The sequence below is a fragment of the Seriola dumerili genome, unplaced genomic scaffold, assembly GCF_002260705.1.
Source record: "Seriola dumerili isolate Sdu_G_001 unplaced genomic scaffold, Sdu_1.0 BDQW01000081.1, whole genome shotgun sequence".
In the NCBI taxonomy this organism is placed as follows: domain Eukaryota; kingdom Metazoa; phylum Chordata; class Actinopteri; order Carangiformes; family Carangidae; genus Seriola; species Seriola dumerili.
The window spans coordinates 2,297,272-2,313,704 of record NW_019174336.1 but is presented as its reverse complement, the minus strand read 5'-3'; the positions used below and the strand labels follow the sequence as shown (position 1 = coordinate 2,313,704).

At 43.6% G+C, this 16,433-nt stretch overlaps 1 protein-coding gene across 1 annotated transcript; it reads right to left on the bottom strand.

Moving 5' to 3' along the window:
- Positions 1 to 756: 756 nt before the first annotated feature.
- On the bottom strand, positions 757 to 16,152 carry LOC111221255 (ATP-dependent RNA helicase DQX1-like). Its single transcript, XM_022744635.1, has 12 exons — positions 15,880 to 16,152; positions 13,928 to 14,293; positions 12,377 to 12,570; positions 9,104 to 9,557; positions 6,504 to 6,812; positions 6,197 to 6,296; positions 5,876 to 6,034; positions 4,771 to 4,962; positions 4,520 to 4,645; positions 4,094 to 4,284; positions 3,802 to 3,992; positions 757 to 1,823 (listed from the first exon to the last, which is right to left on the bottom strand). The coding sequence occupies exons 2-12, from the start codon at positions 14,189 to 14,191 to the stop codon at positions 1,616 to 1,618; spliced, it is 2,388 nt and encodes a 795-aa protein (XP_022600356.1). The 5' UTR covers positions 14,192 to 14,293; positions 15,880 to 16,152; the 3' UTR covers positions 757 to 1,615.
- Between the last annotated feature and the right edge of the window lie 281 nt (positions 16,153 to 16,433).

Sequence of the window (16,433 nt, the reverse complement as noted above, 5' to 3'; positions counted from 1 at the left end):
ACACGCAAACCAACAATAAGTCTAAGTGACCCTCTTTATCATGAAGTTATTTAATTATGTTCTTTGTGAAGATATAGAATGTGATATAACTGTTGTTCTCAGCTCTCTCCACTCTGAGGGAAAGTCTTTCAATCATTGACCTTCACTCCTTTAAACTCTTAACAAAGAAAATCGTGGAAAACGACTCTAGTTTCCTGATTTGTAGCTGTGACTGTTATTTCAGTCTACTGCTGCTGAGTCGTGGCCACATCGGACCAGGCTGAGATGTAAAATTAAATCACCTGCTGTGACGCTGGTATAAGAAAATAGACACTTGTTCAAGTTTTCCTGTCTGAGCATTAGTACACTGGGTTTTCACAATAAGGTTGGCTCATTCAGTGGAACACGAGTCAAAACAAGATACTCTGCAGACTAAGTGGTCAAGGATTTTGGAGCCTGGTAAAACAGCCACAGGGATGTATACGCACACTCCAATATTTATTGCAATATTGAACAATATTATCACACATGGAAGATTTCCCTCAGAGCATATTTTATCTTTCATAAACGCTGAAAAATGAATCCATGCCTTTGTGTCCTCAGGACTGAACGTCTGCCATTCTTTATACAGATGGTCAAAACCCTGCAGCCCGTCTCCTGACAAAGACACAGTGCAGGGAGCACATGACTCCAGTGACTGCCAGAGGAATGTTAGAGTACATCTCTGAGGTGCTGTGCTTTATAAATAAAATGCACTCACATGTTTTTGTCCTCGCTGAAACACACCGGACTGAACACATCATCTTCCACCTGACGACCCGAGTTCACCTCGACAGACGCAGGAACACAGAAATAAATCTGCACGTGGTTTTTAATACGGCACAGGATTATTAGTGTTACAGACAGAGGAGGAGGAAACACAGTGAGGTGGTTGAAAGGTAAAAAGCACTCAGCTGAGATGTTTCAAACATGAAAACACACTTTTATTTAAAGCTCCGTCTGTATCAACAGACACATCCTGTCCAATCCACTTCACAGAGATTTGTCATCATTGACAGTCAGAGAGAAACACAGGAAACATTATACAAAGAGTATGAAAAGCAGAAAATAGAAGCTCTGTGCATCACTGCTACAGATCACAGCCCTGAGCAGCTGTTCATCAGTCCACAACTGTGAACGGCATCGGGATAAAGGTCAAAGGTCGCACCATAACAGTGTCTCAGTTCATTGAAGTAGTATGTATTGCTTCTAAAGGGAATCTCAGGTTTCAGTGGTTTGATATATTCTAACCGCTTCACTGCTTCCAGTTTTCAATTTAAAAATACAGTTTTGTGTCAGTGACACAGTGACGACAGGTTTTATTTTATAGAATAATTTAGAAACATAGAAATCCCTTATTAAATACAAAAAGGATTTAAAATAAAATTAAAAAATTTAAAGTTAAGACACAAGAAAACATGGAGAACATGAAGGTTTGAATATTTTCCAGAGCCACTGAGTGGAGGATGTATTACTGTACATTAGTGTTTTCAGTCATTTGAAATCACACATCAGACTATTTCATACAAAGAACCAAATCTCAGATCAAACAATAAAGTGACAGCTGTGTGTGGCGTCGTCCCCCGGCGGCTGCGACTCATTGGACAACGCAGAGCTCGGTACTCGACTGATTGTGGGCGTCTCCCGTCCCCTCAGAGTCTCTGTGAGTCCTGCTGAGCTCGTCGGACCCTCCGTCCCGCTCGTAGCCCTGCGGCTGCAGACTCTGCCTCAGCTCCATCAGCAGCTCCTTACCGTCACTCGACGGCAGGTTCCCCAGGTAGTACTGAGGGGCCAGCTCCACCAGCCTGCAGCAGACAGAGGGACATCACTGAGGACATTAGAGGACTGTTGTTATGTGGGCTACATGAAGTACTGGACCTCCACACACACAACGATAAACCCCTGAATGTTGTTAGAGCAGCAACGATGTTGTTCAGTGACAACGTAGAAGTTCCTATCAATGGTTTATCACATGATCATGTATTAGATCATAATATGAGAAAAACATAGAAATTTTACATTTTTAAAGATCAATTCTTTTTAAAACATTTTATATATACAGTATATATATATATAGAATTTTTTTTATCTTTCCTAATTATATTTTTTCACCAAAATCATTCTGTTTTGCAAATGATTTGTCAGCCCAATTGCAATACCTTTCGCGGCCTACTGGTGGGCCCTTGCCCACAGGTTGGGAACCACCGTGTTAGGAGTGCAGTATTCATTAAAAGGAACAGTTCAACATTTGGGATAATACACAACACAGCTTTCTCTCTATCAGAAGACTGACACCAGTCTCATGTCTGTTATCTGCACTGCTCTGTCTGCATTAAAGGATCGTATCTGACCTGAAAGGTGCTAAAGTTTCCTGTGTTCATACAGCTGCTGAGAGACACTGTCCATCAGGGCCGAAGAGAATCCTGGGATCTGTAGTGGAGTGAGCGGGAGGGGGCTGCAGCAGGGCCATGACTCTGAAGGGGCCCACCTTGGGCCCTATTTCCCATACATTGATCTATTTGTGGCTCCCCTGATATCAGTGAAATATTAATTTGTGCCTATTTTTACTATTTCAAATGACTAACTGAAGACAGAGCCGTCTATGAACAGCTCCTCTCTCCTCCTGCACTCTGAATCCCAACATGATCATGTGGGAGGATGATTGCTGTTGGCTTTTCCCCTCGGAGCAGACAGTTAGCACAGCGGCTAGTCAATATCAACGGCTTGTTCAAGTAGATTATGTTAATGTTGATTCTTTTACTGTGACTCTGAATGTTGTCTGCTGGACTCCCGTTTCCCTCAGTGTTTTATTAACAATAATAATAAAAACAAGTCAGTCAGTAAAATCGAGAGATGATATGACATCATCATCACCGACCTCATTGTCATCCTCACTTCTCTCTGTTCTGCCCTTCAGTCTACTCTGCAGTTAGTTAATAAAATACTCTGACGGAGGAACAGCAAAGACAGTTTAGTGTTAAAATACAGCTGCTAGCAAAGACAACAAGGTCAGTAACACTGCAATTCTTTATCATGTTGTGTTCACCACTGGTCGTCAAGGCTGATAAGACTCAATCAGGGATCGACCGTGGTGTGACATCATCGTTAGGGTCAGAGTTACATAGGGCTGAAAAACTCTGGAGTTGTGTGGATGCCAGGAGTGAACGCAGCAGAAGAGATGCGTTTTAAAACCAAAACATATTAGTGTGGATGTAGTCTTGGTCTTGTGTCTCCATTCAGCTCATAACAGGCTGTATGAGACCCCGCTACAGGTCCTCTCCTCCTCTGCAATGAGCCATCAGCTCCTCCCCACCTGTTATTTCTTGAATGACTGAAAAATGCAATTTATTAATAACTCTAAGGTATTGAAGGTCATCAGTACTGGATCCTTATTAATTTACCCGCCATCAAAGTTCATTATCATTGTATTTTTCTACGAGGAGTTTAACCTTCAGAAAACGACTGAGCAGTTCTCAGTGACTCCTTTTATGACCTCTAACATCTCTCAGACTGGCCAGTTACTGTCTGAATGACTCCTAGATCAAACACCTGGAGCCCCTGTAGCCTCATAAAGACTCTGAGGGAGCTCACCTAACAGTGTCCAAAGTTCAAACATACACGTAACACCTGTAACCCCCCTAAAACCAACAGAGTCCTGCTTCATCCAAAACATACTGGACAAGATGGATGTTTAGAATCTGAACTGTTTGATCAAGAAAATCATCTAAAATAAAAAAGGTGCATTTAAACTGTCCCCAGAACCTGTCTGACAGCTGGACTCACATCTGGGGGTGGACTTCTGAAGCGATGCGGATGCAGTTGTCACGGGAGATGGTGAATTCATGGTAGAGGACCCAGCTGGGGGGGTCGGGGCGCGGCTGGCGACACAGGTAGGAGGAGAAGGGATGCAGGTGAGCCACGTGGCGGTGAGTTAGCAGGAGGTAGTTACCTGAGCCGTCCACATCATGAGCAACCTGAGGAGAAGAAGAAGCATTTCTCATGAGCTCAGAGGAGGAGATGAGACGATGGGACGAGGGGTGAAGGATGCTGACATGAAACAAAACTGGGTGTTTACTTTGAGGAAGAAGCCTGAGATGAGAGCGCGCTTGATATTCGTGCAGTTGTCCTGGCAACCAAAAGCAGGAGGAGAAACAGGGAGCTCTATGCGCTGCATCACCTCCAGCAGCTCCGCCCTGATCACTGTAGCCAATCGTAAGGAGGCGTGACTGAGGAAGTTTGTCGTGCACCACGCCTCATCCTGATTATCTGAAATCACAACACACAGACCATTCAGTAAGTCACTGAGCCCACTGTGATCATGATGCTTACTTTCCATTATGTCTGGCTAATGCTAATATTGCTAATATTGAACCCCATCCCATCTTCCTGTTGAGCTCTGAGAGCAGCTGACATCATCTCTCCACTGAGAACTGAAGCTTCCCATCAGCAGGGACCCTGTCACTGACATGTATGTGTGTGATGGAGGCTGAAGTGTACGTACGCTCTGTGAAGGCCTTATAGATGTTAATGAGGGTCATGTGATCTCCCTCTGTGTGCATCAGAGGTCTCCAGTGAGACACAGCAGCTTCCTCTCTGCTGGGGTCTGCCATCATGAAACAGGAAGGTGCTGACGAGACAAACATCAGATCACATGTCATTCATTTTTCCATTTTGTTCCCAGATAAGTTGTTGACTCCACTTTGTATGTGTCAGTGTGTGTTACAGTGAAGTGATTCCCTCCTCTTCAGTCACCTGTGAGCATGGCAGCTATAGTCAGCAGCTCGTCTACACAGTCGTACTCGCAGGCGGCGATCAGGGCTTTAGCCAGCGACGGCTCCAGCGGCAGCTCCGACATTATGATCCCCACCTCCGACAGGTTCCCGTCATCATCCAGAGCTGCCAGGTAGTCCAGGTCCTCCAAAGCCTGCATCAGGGCCTCAGGGGCTGGGGGGAGGGGAAGGGGAAGGAGAGTGAGGATTATGGGAATGAGAGGCAGGGAAGTCGAGTGGTCACCTTCAATGGGTTTAATAAAGCCCGTATTAATTAGGGCCTGAGCACCGAGGGTGCGAAGACCTTATTGAAACTTCGCTGTTTGTCTATATTGTTATTTCTGTCAATAAATTCCATGAAAATCTTTTTGACACTTACTGTAGTTTTTAATCAAACATTTCTCAAATAGGAGGGAATTGTTGTTGTTTGTTTGTTTGTTCGTTTGTTGGGGACTATTTTCAGTGGCGGATTAATGCACATATGGTGCTGTAGTGAGTATTTGGGGCAGCAGGTGATGAGGGAACATGTCACCAACAGTGTGGCTCACCGATGTGTTTTAACAGTTGTTGGGAACAATGGAGCTCTGAGGCTCAGAGGAAGAAAATACATCAGACTATGACACACACACACACATCTGCAGACAGAATTATTCAGGATGTCTGGATGAACACTGTCTAGACAGAAGCCCTGCTACAACCTGCCATTCACAACCTCAGTCTCAGTCTATCAGCTCCGTTTCATGTCTGTGCTGAGAACAGCTGAGAACAGCGGGGGATGTACAGCTCTCCTCTCCATCTGAAAATTCTGTCATCTTGCACAGTCTTCCCAAACCTGCTCTGTCTTCAGGCTTTAGCTGCAGTCTCCAGGCCTACATTAACACTCTGTGTCAACACTCATTAGGAGTCTTCGTTGTCTGAAACTGTAGACCTATGGTGAACCTATCTGACTCCAAAAAAACAATCAGTGTTGGTGGATTTTGATCCAGTCTAGGCGTTTCCCTCTGATATATCCCCAGATATGAGAGTGGTCTCAATCTTCTCATCTTCCTCTAACTCTTCCTATGTTATTCAGTAGTTCATGCAGGTACCTGGTCTGTCCAGGAACTTGCACTGTCCCATGTCGGCGATGTCAAGCCTCTTCAGCATGAGCACCAAGTGACTGAGGTTTTCCTCCACCACCCCTGGACAATGAGCCTCCCCCATCCCCACATCATACAGAGACTGGGGGTACAGACGCAGACACAGCCCTGCAGACCAACCAGGAGAACACAAGTGGTAAATGGTCAGGACACAGTAAAATACTGGAGCTGTACAGTTTGATTTTCAGTCATGAAATCCATCTTTTAGACCTGGTTTAGTAAAAGTCTGCAATGGAGTCACCAGACCGGCAGCAGTGACCTTTGACCTACCTGGGAGGTGGCTGTTGACCCTCTGAGCTCGCATGTTGGCCTGGTGTTTGCTGATCATCCTCAGGACCTGTGAGTTGGCTCTGATTTGAGGATTGTAAACCTGAACACGAAGGAAACATCGAGATGTTTTGTTTTCACTTCAATCCAATGATTGTTTGTCTCTCTAAGCACAATTTAAATCTTGCATATTTAGCTGGTTTAGCTAGTTTAGCTTATCTTAAATTGAGACATCAGAGACAAAAGTAAACAGAGTTACGACAGTCTGTAATTTAATCAATCATTTTGTCAGCACTGAACATGGACTCACAGTCTTGAGTTGAAGGCCTGTGTCTATGACGTAGCGGATGCCTGGCAGGGAGAACGAAGCCTCTGACAGCGTATCCGTGACGATAACCTTCCTCTTGACCCCTGCACCCCCAGCTCCCAGCACCGAGCTGACGTCCGTGCTCTGAGAGCTGTCGTTCTCCCTCAGTGTTGAAGACTCTGGGTCGGACTCGTAGACCCGCTGGGTCTGTCCACCCAGTCCAGCGTGGAGGGGGAGGATCCTGAGAGGACCAAGCTGAGGACTGAGAGCTACGCACTCCTTCTCCAGCAGAGTCACACACTCCTCTATCTCCTACACAACAGGAAGAATGAGAGAGTTTTAATCCTCTCATCCAAACAGCAGCCCTCTAACCCTCCACAGACTCTAGGAGCGTTTATTTCAGCTGACACAGTGAACCAGGACTGACAGAGAGTCCAGCACCAGGACTGACAGAGAGTCCGGAGGCAGGACTGACAGAGAGTCCAGCACCGGGACTGACAGAGAGTCCGGGACCAGCAGGTGTGGTGATGTTGACATAAAGGGAGTTAACCTTCATGAGAGTTTGATGCTGAAGGTCAATATGTAAAGATACAGAGGCTTTAGACATGAGGGGAGGACTAATGGCCGATATATTGTGTGTGTGTGTGTTGTATACAGTCATCTACCTTTAGTGTGTGGTAGTGCGTGTGTGTGTGTGTGTGTGTGTGTGAACCAGGACACCAGACACCTGCAGTGCGCCAGAGGCCTCTCAGGTTGTTGTGTCCTGGTTTCACTCCTCTCTGAGACAAAGGTGGTGAAACCACAGAGAGAAGGTTTGACCAGTTTTCTTTTTGTTTAAAGTACAAAACAACAACAGTAATGATCAGGTGTTAATGGACAATGATGAAGTTTCTACTACACAATAATTGAATCTATTACTACTGAGAGACTTGTCATTTGCAGACAACTGGTTTTTGTATTTTTGCACACAGGCAATAAGACAGGGGACACATTAATTATCTGGATTAAACCTCTGATGACTGTTGTTCATATAAATAATTCCACAGTACTTCCACAACTTCAAAGTACTCGTTCTTATACCCTGTCTGCTGTGATTCTGTTAACTTGTCATCTATTCATTGCTTCATGAAGCTCTGGACCAATCAGTGGCAGCAGATTAACCAATGATTGATCTTCCTGCAGGTTTCTGTTTTCTTTCTATAGTGTGGGGGTCAGCAGCCTGTCGCTCCTTCATCTTTGTTGCTCAGTGAGTTTAAAAAGGTAAACCATGGGAACTTAGGCACCGAGGGAACCAGGTGACCTGATGTCTCAGATCAATATCTAATTACTTTTCCTTTTTAGTTTTGAGGTGATATTAGGTGGGGATGCTCAGAATCTTCCCTGTAACCAGTAGTGGTCTATCCTGAGCCATGTCTAAATCAAACCAATGTAAAGAGTGTGCCTCTGCAAAAAAACCAGTCAGAAGATGTTTATACCCCGCCCACTCCAGGATGTGGTAATTACTGCAGTATGTAAACAGAATAATGTTAACCAGCTGCCTTGTTAAGCATCCTTATTAGGAAGAGAGGTGTTGGTCATTCACTTAATAAATTAAGAATCTGGTTTATCTGTCGCTTCCCCCTGAGCTATTCATTGTGTTTGCATTTCAGCACCTGCCTCTCCGCAGTGTGCTGTAGTCATCATTGTTACTGGCCACCATTCTCACATAGGATTCAGACTGTGTACCTATTCATAAGGGATTAACAGGAAATGGTGCACATACATACTGAACATGAACCACAGCTGGTACCAGAGCAGATCTGCATCAGTACACTGCTGTCTCCTCCTTCATAAAAACAACGTGGGGCAATGAATACTGTACATCTGTGGGAGGAGCCACCAGTCTTGTAATAATGGATAGGTTCACTTACATCAATAGTCAGTTGTCCATATGAATATCTAAACTGGCTGTGAGGACATATTCTCCTGATATGATGAGGGAAAAACCTACAGTCGCTAGTTTCAGCACTGTTCAAGTGAGTCATGGAGGACAGAGCAAAAATAGGCGGTGGGCTGCTTCCCGCTTCACAGTGACTAGAAGTTTTGAAAACTGCTTATTGTTGCTCTGTCCTCTGCGACTCCCTGAACAGTGCGCTGACCCTAGAACTCATAAAGTCTGGAGAAGCTGCACCCAGACAATATTTGTTATTTGAACTTTGAAAAGAAGTCAATCAATCAATTAATCATTTAACAAAACAGTTGCCAATTCATTTTATGTTAGGAATTGATTACTCAGGGGTTTCTGGGATGTCTGGTGCTGCTGTCACCTACAACCACAGATGGTGTTGTCAAATCAACCTGGACCGAAATGTTACGGCCGTCAGAAACATAATCTCATAGATATTGGGCCAAATACATATTGATATTTTGTCTTAACATAAATACATACATGTTCATTCAGACTGAAAAAGCTGGTTGGTATAAATTTAACACGACATTTTCTTCACCCCAGAATCTATAACACGTCCATACACTTTTTCTGAAACTTTGGAAGTTTTGAAAAGTATTTATAAGTGGGTTTATTTTCTATCCTCCCAGAAGTATATGAGTTATAAGACTTGTACCTGTGCACTGGCCAAAAACACCATCACGTCTCCTTCCTCTCCTCTTCTGTGAAGGTCCAGCACCATATGACAAGCAGCAGCCACAGGCTCCTTCCCAGATGAAAGCTCCCTGTACAACGTCTCTACTCTGTTCATTTCCATACTCTTCCTGTCCTCCTCCACCCCTCCCCCCTCCTCCTGATGTCTGGTAGCAGGGTCAGCCAGCAGGCCGTCCAGGGAAAGGTGAGGGACAGAGGGTCCCAGGAAGGCAGAGAGGCGAGGTGCCAGGGTTGGGTGAGCGAGGAGAACCACCCGAAAGCTGTCCGGCCTCTGGCGGCAGACGTCACACAGCAGGCCCAGCAGTACGTCGGTGGGCACGGTGCGCTCCTGGAGCTCATCCAACACCACCACGCTGTACTGATGCAGCAGAGGGTCTGACATCAACTCCTCCAACAGCAGAGAGTCACTGACAAACCTGAGGAGAGTGACAAGTAAATTAATAATGGAGGAACCAAAAACATATAAACAAATGGATTTCATAGATTTTTAATCCTTGGGCACTTCATTAATGAGAATCTGCAGACAGTGACAAGATTGGTCAGTACCTATCAGATTGGAGAGCTTTTATTCACACACTGCAGGTTTACCAAGACAACACGATTTAACGGAAGTTAGTTTCTCTAAATACAAACTAGCCTATTTTGCATTTTATTTGTTGTCTGTTACTTTGCAAACATAAATGAGTGTTATTAAATATGCAGAGAAGAACAACCATGGAATTTAAATTAATTTGCCTGCACATCAGCTGCCTGTTTATTCTACCACTGACAGCATCTTTGTTACAGAAGCCCTGAGAGGGATGTGAACATTGTTTTGTTTTTGCCAGGATCATTTTTTTTCTTTCTTTTTTTAAACTTGTGAAAACAGGTGATTTGTTTTTGTGATACTCATGTCAGCCACAAGAGGCTGAAGTGCATCACTCATCCCAGTCTAAATAGGACTAACAGTACTCATGTTTTCTTCTCTGTGATTTTAAATTACAGTCTCAGTCTCTCTTTACCAGACCTCTCTGTACGCCTGTCATTCGGGGTGCTCATGAGAGCATGCCCTTCCTGTATATGGGGGAAGTGTGCCCTCCAGGCCTTTAGGCAGAAAGCTTTGAAATAAAAATAAAGAAAAAAATAAAAAGAATAAGTCAAATAAATCAATAAATATAACAGGATTCAATCCCCAGTCTCTTGGGTGAAAGTCCTATGTGTGATCCATTCTTCCATCACAACTTTTTCCTTGTGTGGACTTTATACTATCTCACCTAACTTCCTGAAGTGTTTCTGGCAGAAAGACTTTGCTGATCAAAACACATTTTTCTGAATAAAAGAAGGAACAGAACAGTGGTGTTACATAACTTACTAACACACATTTTATAGAACATGTGTTTAGAGTCCATGGAGAAAGTAAACATCCCCTGAAAGGAAACATGAATGCTTTTAGTCCTATTCAGACTGGGGTAGAGATGAACTTCAGCCTCTTGTGGCAGAAATGAGTATTACAACAGCAAACACTGACAAAAAATTCCTCTCAGGGCTTCTGTATCTTCTGGACATGTAGGATATATAAATAATTGAGGTGTTGCAAATTGTTATTTTGGAACTTTTGGTGTTTCACAGAGGTTCTCTCAGAGACATCACTCTGTTCCTGCTGGGTTGAGAGGAGCTCATGTGAATGGTCATTACTGAAGTTCACACCACCTCCACCTGATTCTGCATTCCCTCTACTCATAATGTATTCATCCTCTCCTCCATGTTGTGCCAAGCTGAGCTCAGCTGTGCCTGGTTTGTGCCTGTGGTCTCTAAAATTGCAAAAAAAAAAAAAAATTGCTCATCAAGCCCATTTAAGTTTTCTCCTGGAGATGTTGTCTGCGTTTGTGCTCTATTTCAGATATGGAAAAAACAAAAACCTGCTAAATTGCATGAAACCCAAGAATGTGACCTTCTGGATATACCCCGATTTATTTAATCAGGGATCAGTTTTCAGTGAATACTGAAACTGACACTTTTACTGCCACTGTAGGAAGAGAACAACAAGTCAAGGTGTGGCTGTGTGCTAAACAAAGACTGTGTAACATCATACAACACAAGGAAGCCGTCTACATAATTCTGAGGAGGAAACCATTAAACCTGATACACATCAGCCGGGAAAAACATTTCATTTCATGTGGCAAAGCACATTTTGATCAGTTAGGTCGTCTTTGTTCCACTAATGCTCGACTGAAGTGTCAAAAAAATCTCCACGGAGTACTGAGGGTTTCAGAGTCACACCTTTCCAGGTGTTTTTCTTCCAGGAAGTCAGAGGCAAAAAAGTGCTCTTAGCATGTTGCCTGTTTATGGTTTATGGAGTTATTGCTGGACACTTCTAGTATAGCTTATGTAACAGAGTCAATTATACAGCAGTAATATGTAGTATTATAATTAGACAAAATCAGTGTTGATAGTTATAGCCTGACAAGTTACCCCTCCAGAGTTAATATGTGGAACGTTTCAGACTCAGTTTCTGTATCCCTATGTTCAATTCCCTGTGATCTCCTGCCCTTACCTCTCTCCTTTTTGCTGCTGTACTCCATGGGGGAGGTGAGCAACGACATTGTGATTGGAGAAACTTACATATTGTAGTCTTTCCATTAAACTACTTTCATGAGCTTTATTGCTAGCTTAAATTTATAGCAGTTAAGTTACAAGATTACAATTGACCAGGTGGTTTTTCTCCTTCAAATGCGTCCTTTTCTTTGGCCAACCTATCCCAAGATTCATTGCAGGCCGGTAATGAAAGCAAACAACACTGACAGAGACCCCAAGGATTACACTCTTAAATGTAAGTTTTGGATTTCAGCTCACTTCAACATCTACTGGTACAACTGTTAAAACCTCAAGTTTTTATTTCCTGCAAAACCAGCTCTGTGGAGAGTCCAGCTAGCTGTTTGTGCTAAGCTAAGCCAGTCGACTCCCTGCTCCACAGGTGGTAATACTCTATCAAATTTATGATCAACTGTCAGTTTGAAAACATCAGTGTTTGTACTTTGGATATTTGTTGAAGTGACTGTCTCAGTATGATGTATTTCAGTTTTCAGTCATAATGGGGTATCCATGGTAACAGCTCAGTTTCTTTCCAGTGAATGACTGACAGGAAGAAACAGATTACCATCTTGCTGTTGGTGGCTGTGATAGTACAACTGAAAATGAGAGTCATTAGCTAAATGACTGAATGTGTATCCAGTGTTCATCGTCCACTCATCCTCACCTGAGAAGGGTGTCAGGTGTGCAGCTGTCATCGTGAGATACCCTGTAGCCCACCTCCAGACCCAAACTGAGGTCCATCTCATCAGCCACACGGAGGGCCAGACTCACTGCTGCCACAGAGTAGGGCTGGGAGCAGCAGATCAGACCCTGGGAGAACTCGTAGGACAGAGCGTACTCCACACACCACTGTGGCACCTGCAGGGAGGAGGGGGGAGAGGACGAGGTCAACAAGACGAGGAAGAAGTAATATGACACTAACATGAGTGATCACACACACCCTTTTACTTCTTCAAAGGCACACCTTAAACCTTAAAACCTAAGGTAACATGCTACTTTAACAAGACTGTGAAGCACCTTTTTCCAAACATCTCTAGACATTTCTTACTTTTTATTCTATTTCTTCTTGAAGTGTACGTTCAGGGTAGTTCAACAAGAGAAAGCATTTTTAGCTCTGCGTTTGGTCTCCAGGGAAATATCTGGCTCTTTAGCTAGGGGATAAATAATGCATGTAACTATCTATCTATCTATCTAGCTATCTAAATGCTCCACTATGTTCAGCAGCTGCTTTCTGACAGTCTGCTGCTCGACAGGTAGAGGACTGAAGAGAGCTGAGATTGAAGCACACAGAACATATGCCATAAAATCAAAAGAATGAACATTATACATCATGTTACCAGAGGTCATCTGGTGGCTGAATAGATCATCAGAGGTACAGAGAGGGGTGAGAAATTATATGTGGCTTTGAGACCTCCTCACTCCTCCTCATGTAGTCATTTGTAAGTGTTGTATTGTCTTTGAAACATCATCATTAAATTCACACATTGTGTGATGCAGACTGTATCCACAACCATCACACATTTCCATGTTTTTATCCACATGGTTGCCAGCACTGTGGGTGAGGACATGCTTCATGTTCATAAATGAACAAGATACTGAAGTAAACTCCTTAGATGAATAGAGAAAATAAACATTACTCATATTGGACATTGAATAAATATTTAATCAAAGCTGGTCTCAGTCTAGTGTCAGCTGGTTTCAGCGCCAACATGTTGTTTTAATGCTCTGAGTAGAGAGAACATCTTCTCTGTAGCTTCCATGTTGTTTTACATTCTGACTAAAAACACATGAACACACCGAAGTCTGAAGAACAACTTATCAACTAGGGAAATGCTGTTGCTGAAAGTGTTGTGTGTTTTATTTATTAGCAGCTTCATCAACATGAACGTGTTGTCAGTGGTGAACAGGCTGTCTCTATTTGCTTGAGCTCTCTCAGCCACAGTAGCACTGACTGAGTTGTGTCTGCAGCGGAGTTGGTCTAATATTCACTGATGTTTTGGTCACACATTGACAGATTTATTTGGTTAATTTGACACTCTGTTTATAGTTGTAATAGCTGCAGCAGTTTCTGTTAAGAGACACGGATCATTTCCTCAGTAAAGTAAGGTGTTGGACAAACTACTATTTTGAACCAAGGCTTGAAATTAGGACTTGGTCCTGGTATAGAAAAGATTTACATGTGATTTGGTTTGTAGCTCTGTTGGTTCCTGGTTACCTGGGTGCTCTTTCCAGTGCCACTGGGTGCACTGAGCAGCACCATGTTGTGGCTCTCCAGGTGTTCCAGCAGACTCTGCTTGAGCCTCCATACAGGAAACCGCTGCCTCTCCTCCAGCAGGGCGTAGTAGCGTGAAGAAAAGGGCAAACCATCATATGGGTTCACTTCTAGGTCTCCAAGGTCTTCCTCTCCTCTTCCACCATCTCCTTCATCGTCTAAATCCCCAGACAGGAGGGAAGACACAGACAGGGAGTCAAGGGCCATCGAGGGCTGCAGCTGGGACCCAGTGGAGGGTGAGGTGGAGGTCTTTGCTGGTGGGGATTAGGAAGGAGTGAGGGGCTGGTTCACATAGAGGCCTGAGATTACCTGCAGAGGAATCAAAGAAGGTGACGTAAGACCAGAGCAGGGTGAGAAGGATTCATGTCAGAAGTGACATTAAACCTTTAACATGTGAGGCAGAGCTCAGGGACCACTGTACTTCCTGTCTCCACTGGGGCCGAGCCCAGGAACCTGCAACATGTTTGGTATGTAACTGTGGAATGTCTGTCTCCACCCAGATGCCACTGAGTGTGTCGGACAGCTGCAACAGACTTGGTCTGTTCAGAGGGGACGGCCTGAAGGCACCTGACTGCTGTGGTGAGGGAAGACAGAAAAACAGATGAAAACGAGACGACTGGAAAACAGTTCCAAGCTTCCATGTGTTCGTCCTCTAGGGCTGTGAAGTATAAAATATGGATGTGTCTTTGTTGTCCCTGAGGAGCAATTTGGTTTTCAACAGTAGTCATCAACACAACTAGTACACAGCATAAAGTAATGAAATAAATAGAGACATAAAATCATCTTAACATGTGGTAGATTTCATCATAATAAATTGTAGTAAGATATGAGGCACCAAGAGTCCATCAGTATTTGTTAATTGCAATGACAACTTTTGGGTACTCCAGTTAATCCAGTTCATTCAATACCTGAAAAACGACTTACCTATTACACTGAAGAAGCTGTCCTGTTAATCTACTGCTGCCATCACTGATTGGCCCAATTAGCCTGGGTGGTCTAATACAATTATAAATATTAAAGGTGCACTTATGAAATAGATGTAGTACTTAATACTTACACCAAGGTCTCTGTCTACTGCACTGAAGCTTTAGTGATTTCCCTCACTTTTAAGTCGCTATGGGTAAAAGCCTCTGACAGATGAGTAAATATAAATGTAGGATATTGTGAAGAGCAACTGTCATTATTTATTAGACTAAATAATTAGTAGAGAAAATTATTGGCAGATAAATCGATGATGTAAATGTAGGTAAACTGTTGGTTGCAGTCCTAATTTATATAGTCTCTATCTCATCTATATCATCTCGGCCAACCATCCCATTAACAAAGGATGAGCAGAGTTCACAAATCAAAGAGAATGACATAACTAAAAGGTAATTTTTTATTGAGACAAAGTGATGTTGTACTCCTACTATATCTAGTGCTGATTATTAAATGAAGGGATTTATCTGATATGAATCAGCCATGGGTGGATCAACAATTCCAGTTTGAGTCCAGGTGACTGTAGACACAACAAAGCAGGCTGAGAATACCAGTGTCTCATTAACCGATATAGACAAGAATTAAAACGTGACTCTTATTTTGAAAAGTTACTGTTAGAGATAAGTTAGCAAATAACTGTATGGACAACAATATGGTTTCCATATCATAGCCGGGCTGATGTGGCCCCGGGTCTCTGTAGAGAAGACACCTGAGCTAACTACCTGACCTGGTCTGTTATCACAACCAAGTCATCTCCTCTCCTCTCGTATCTTGTCTCTGGGAGCCATTTAAACTCTGCCAGGAGCGACGTGTCAGCTGACAGTCACACAGACAAACACACAACAACACTGAAACACACAGACATGAGCTGACACACACATAGCAACAACGTCTCAAACACTGGGACACCGTCTTACCTGTGAGACATGTCGGCAGACAGGTGAAGAAGCTAAACAGGAACAGTCCGCCCTCAGCCCGTTGTTGTTGTCCTCCGTCCTCTGAGGCTAACAGCCCGCCGTCACATACCGGACAACGGGGAAATAAAAACCAGGACAGGGGCGAGATGAGCGACGTTCACCGTGTGTTTCCGTGACTCCTTCCTGGGCCTGCTGGTCTTCTGACCGCTGACAGTGACGATAAAAGACACAGGTGTTGTTTAGCTGCTCTAGCTAGCAGCCGCCATGTTTGGCTGTCTAGCTGTCAAACCTCGTGCTACGTTCAGGGCTCCTCGGAAAAAACACACGATCTAAGAAAACACAATACACATTTTATTCATTATTTTCTATACTTTTATTTATTTATGTATTTAATTGCATGACTTAGACACTTGTAATGGAAATAAATACCTCGAAAATATCAGTGCAACACTGACACACGCAAACACACAATGTATTCAGTTCATTAAAGTCTAAGGAACGTGTTGTAATGATCCTCTGTTACCTGCTGCTACTCAAGTTAGCATCAATGAAAC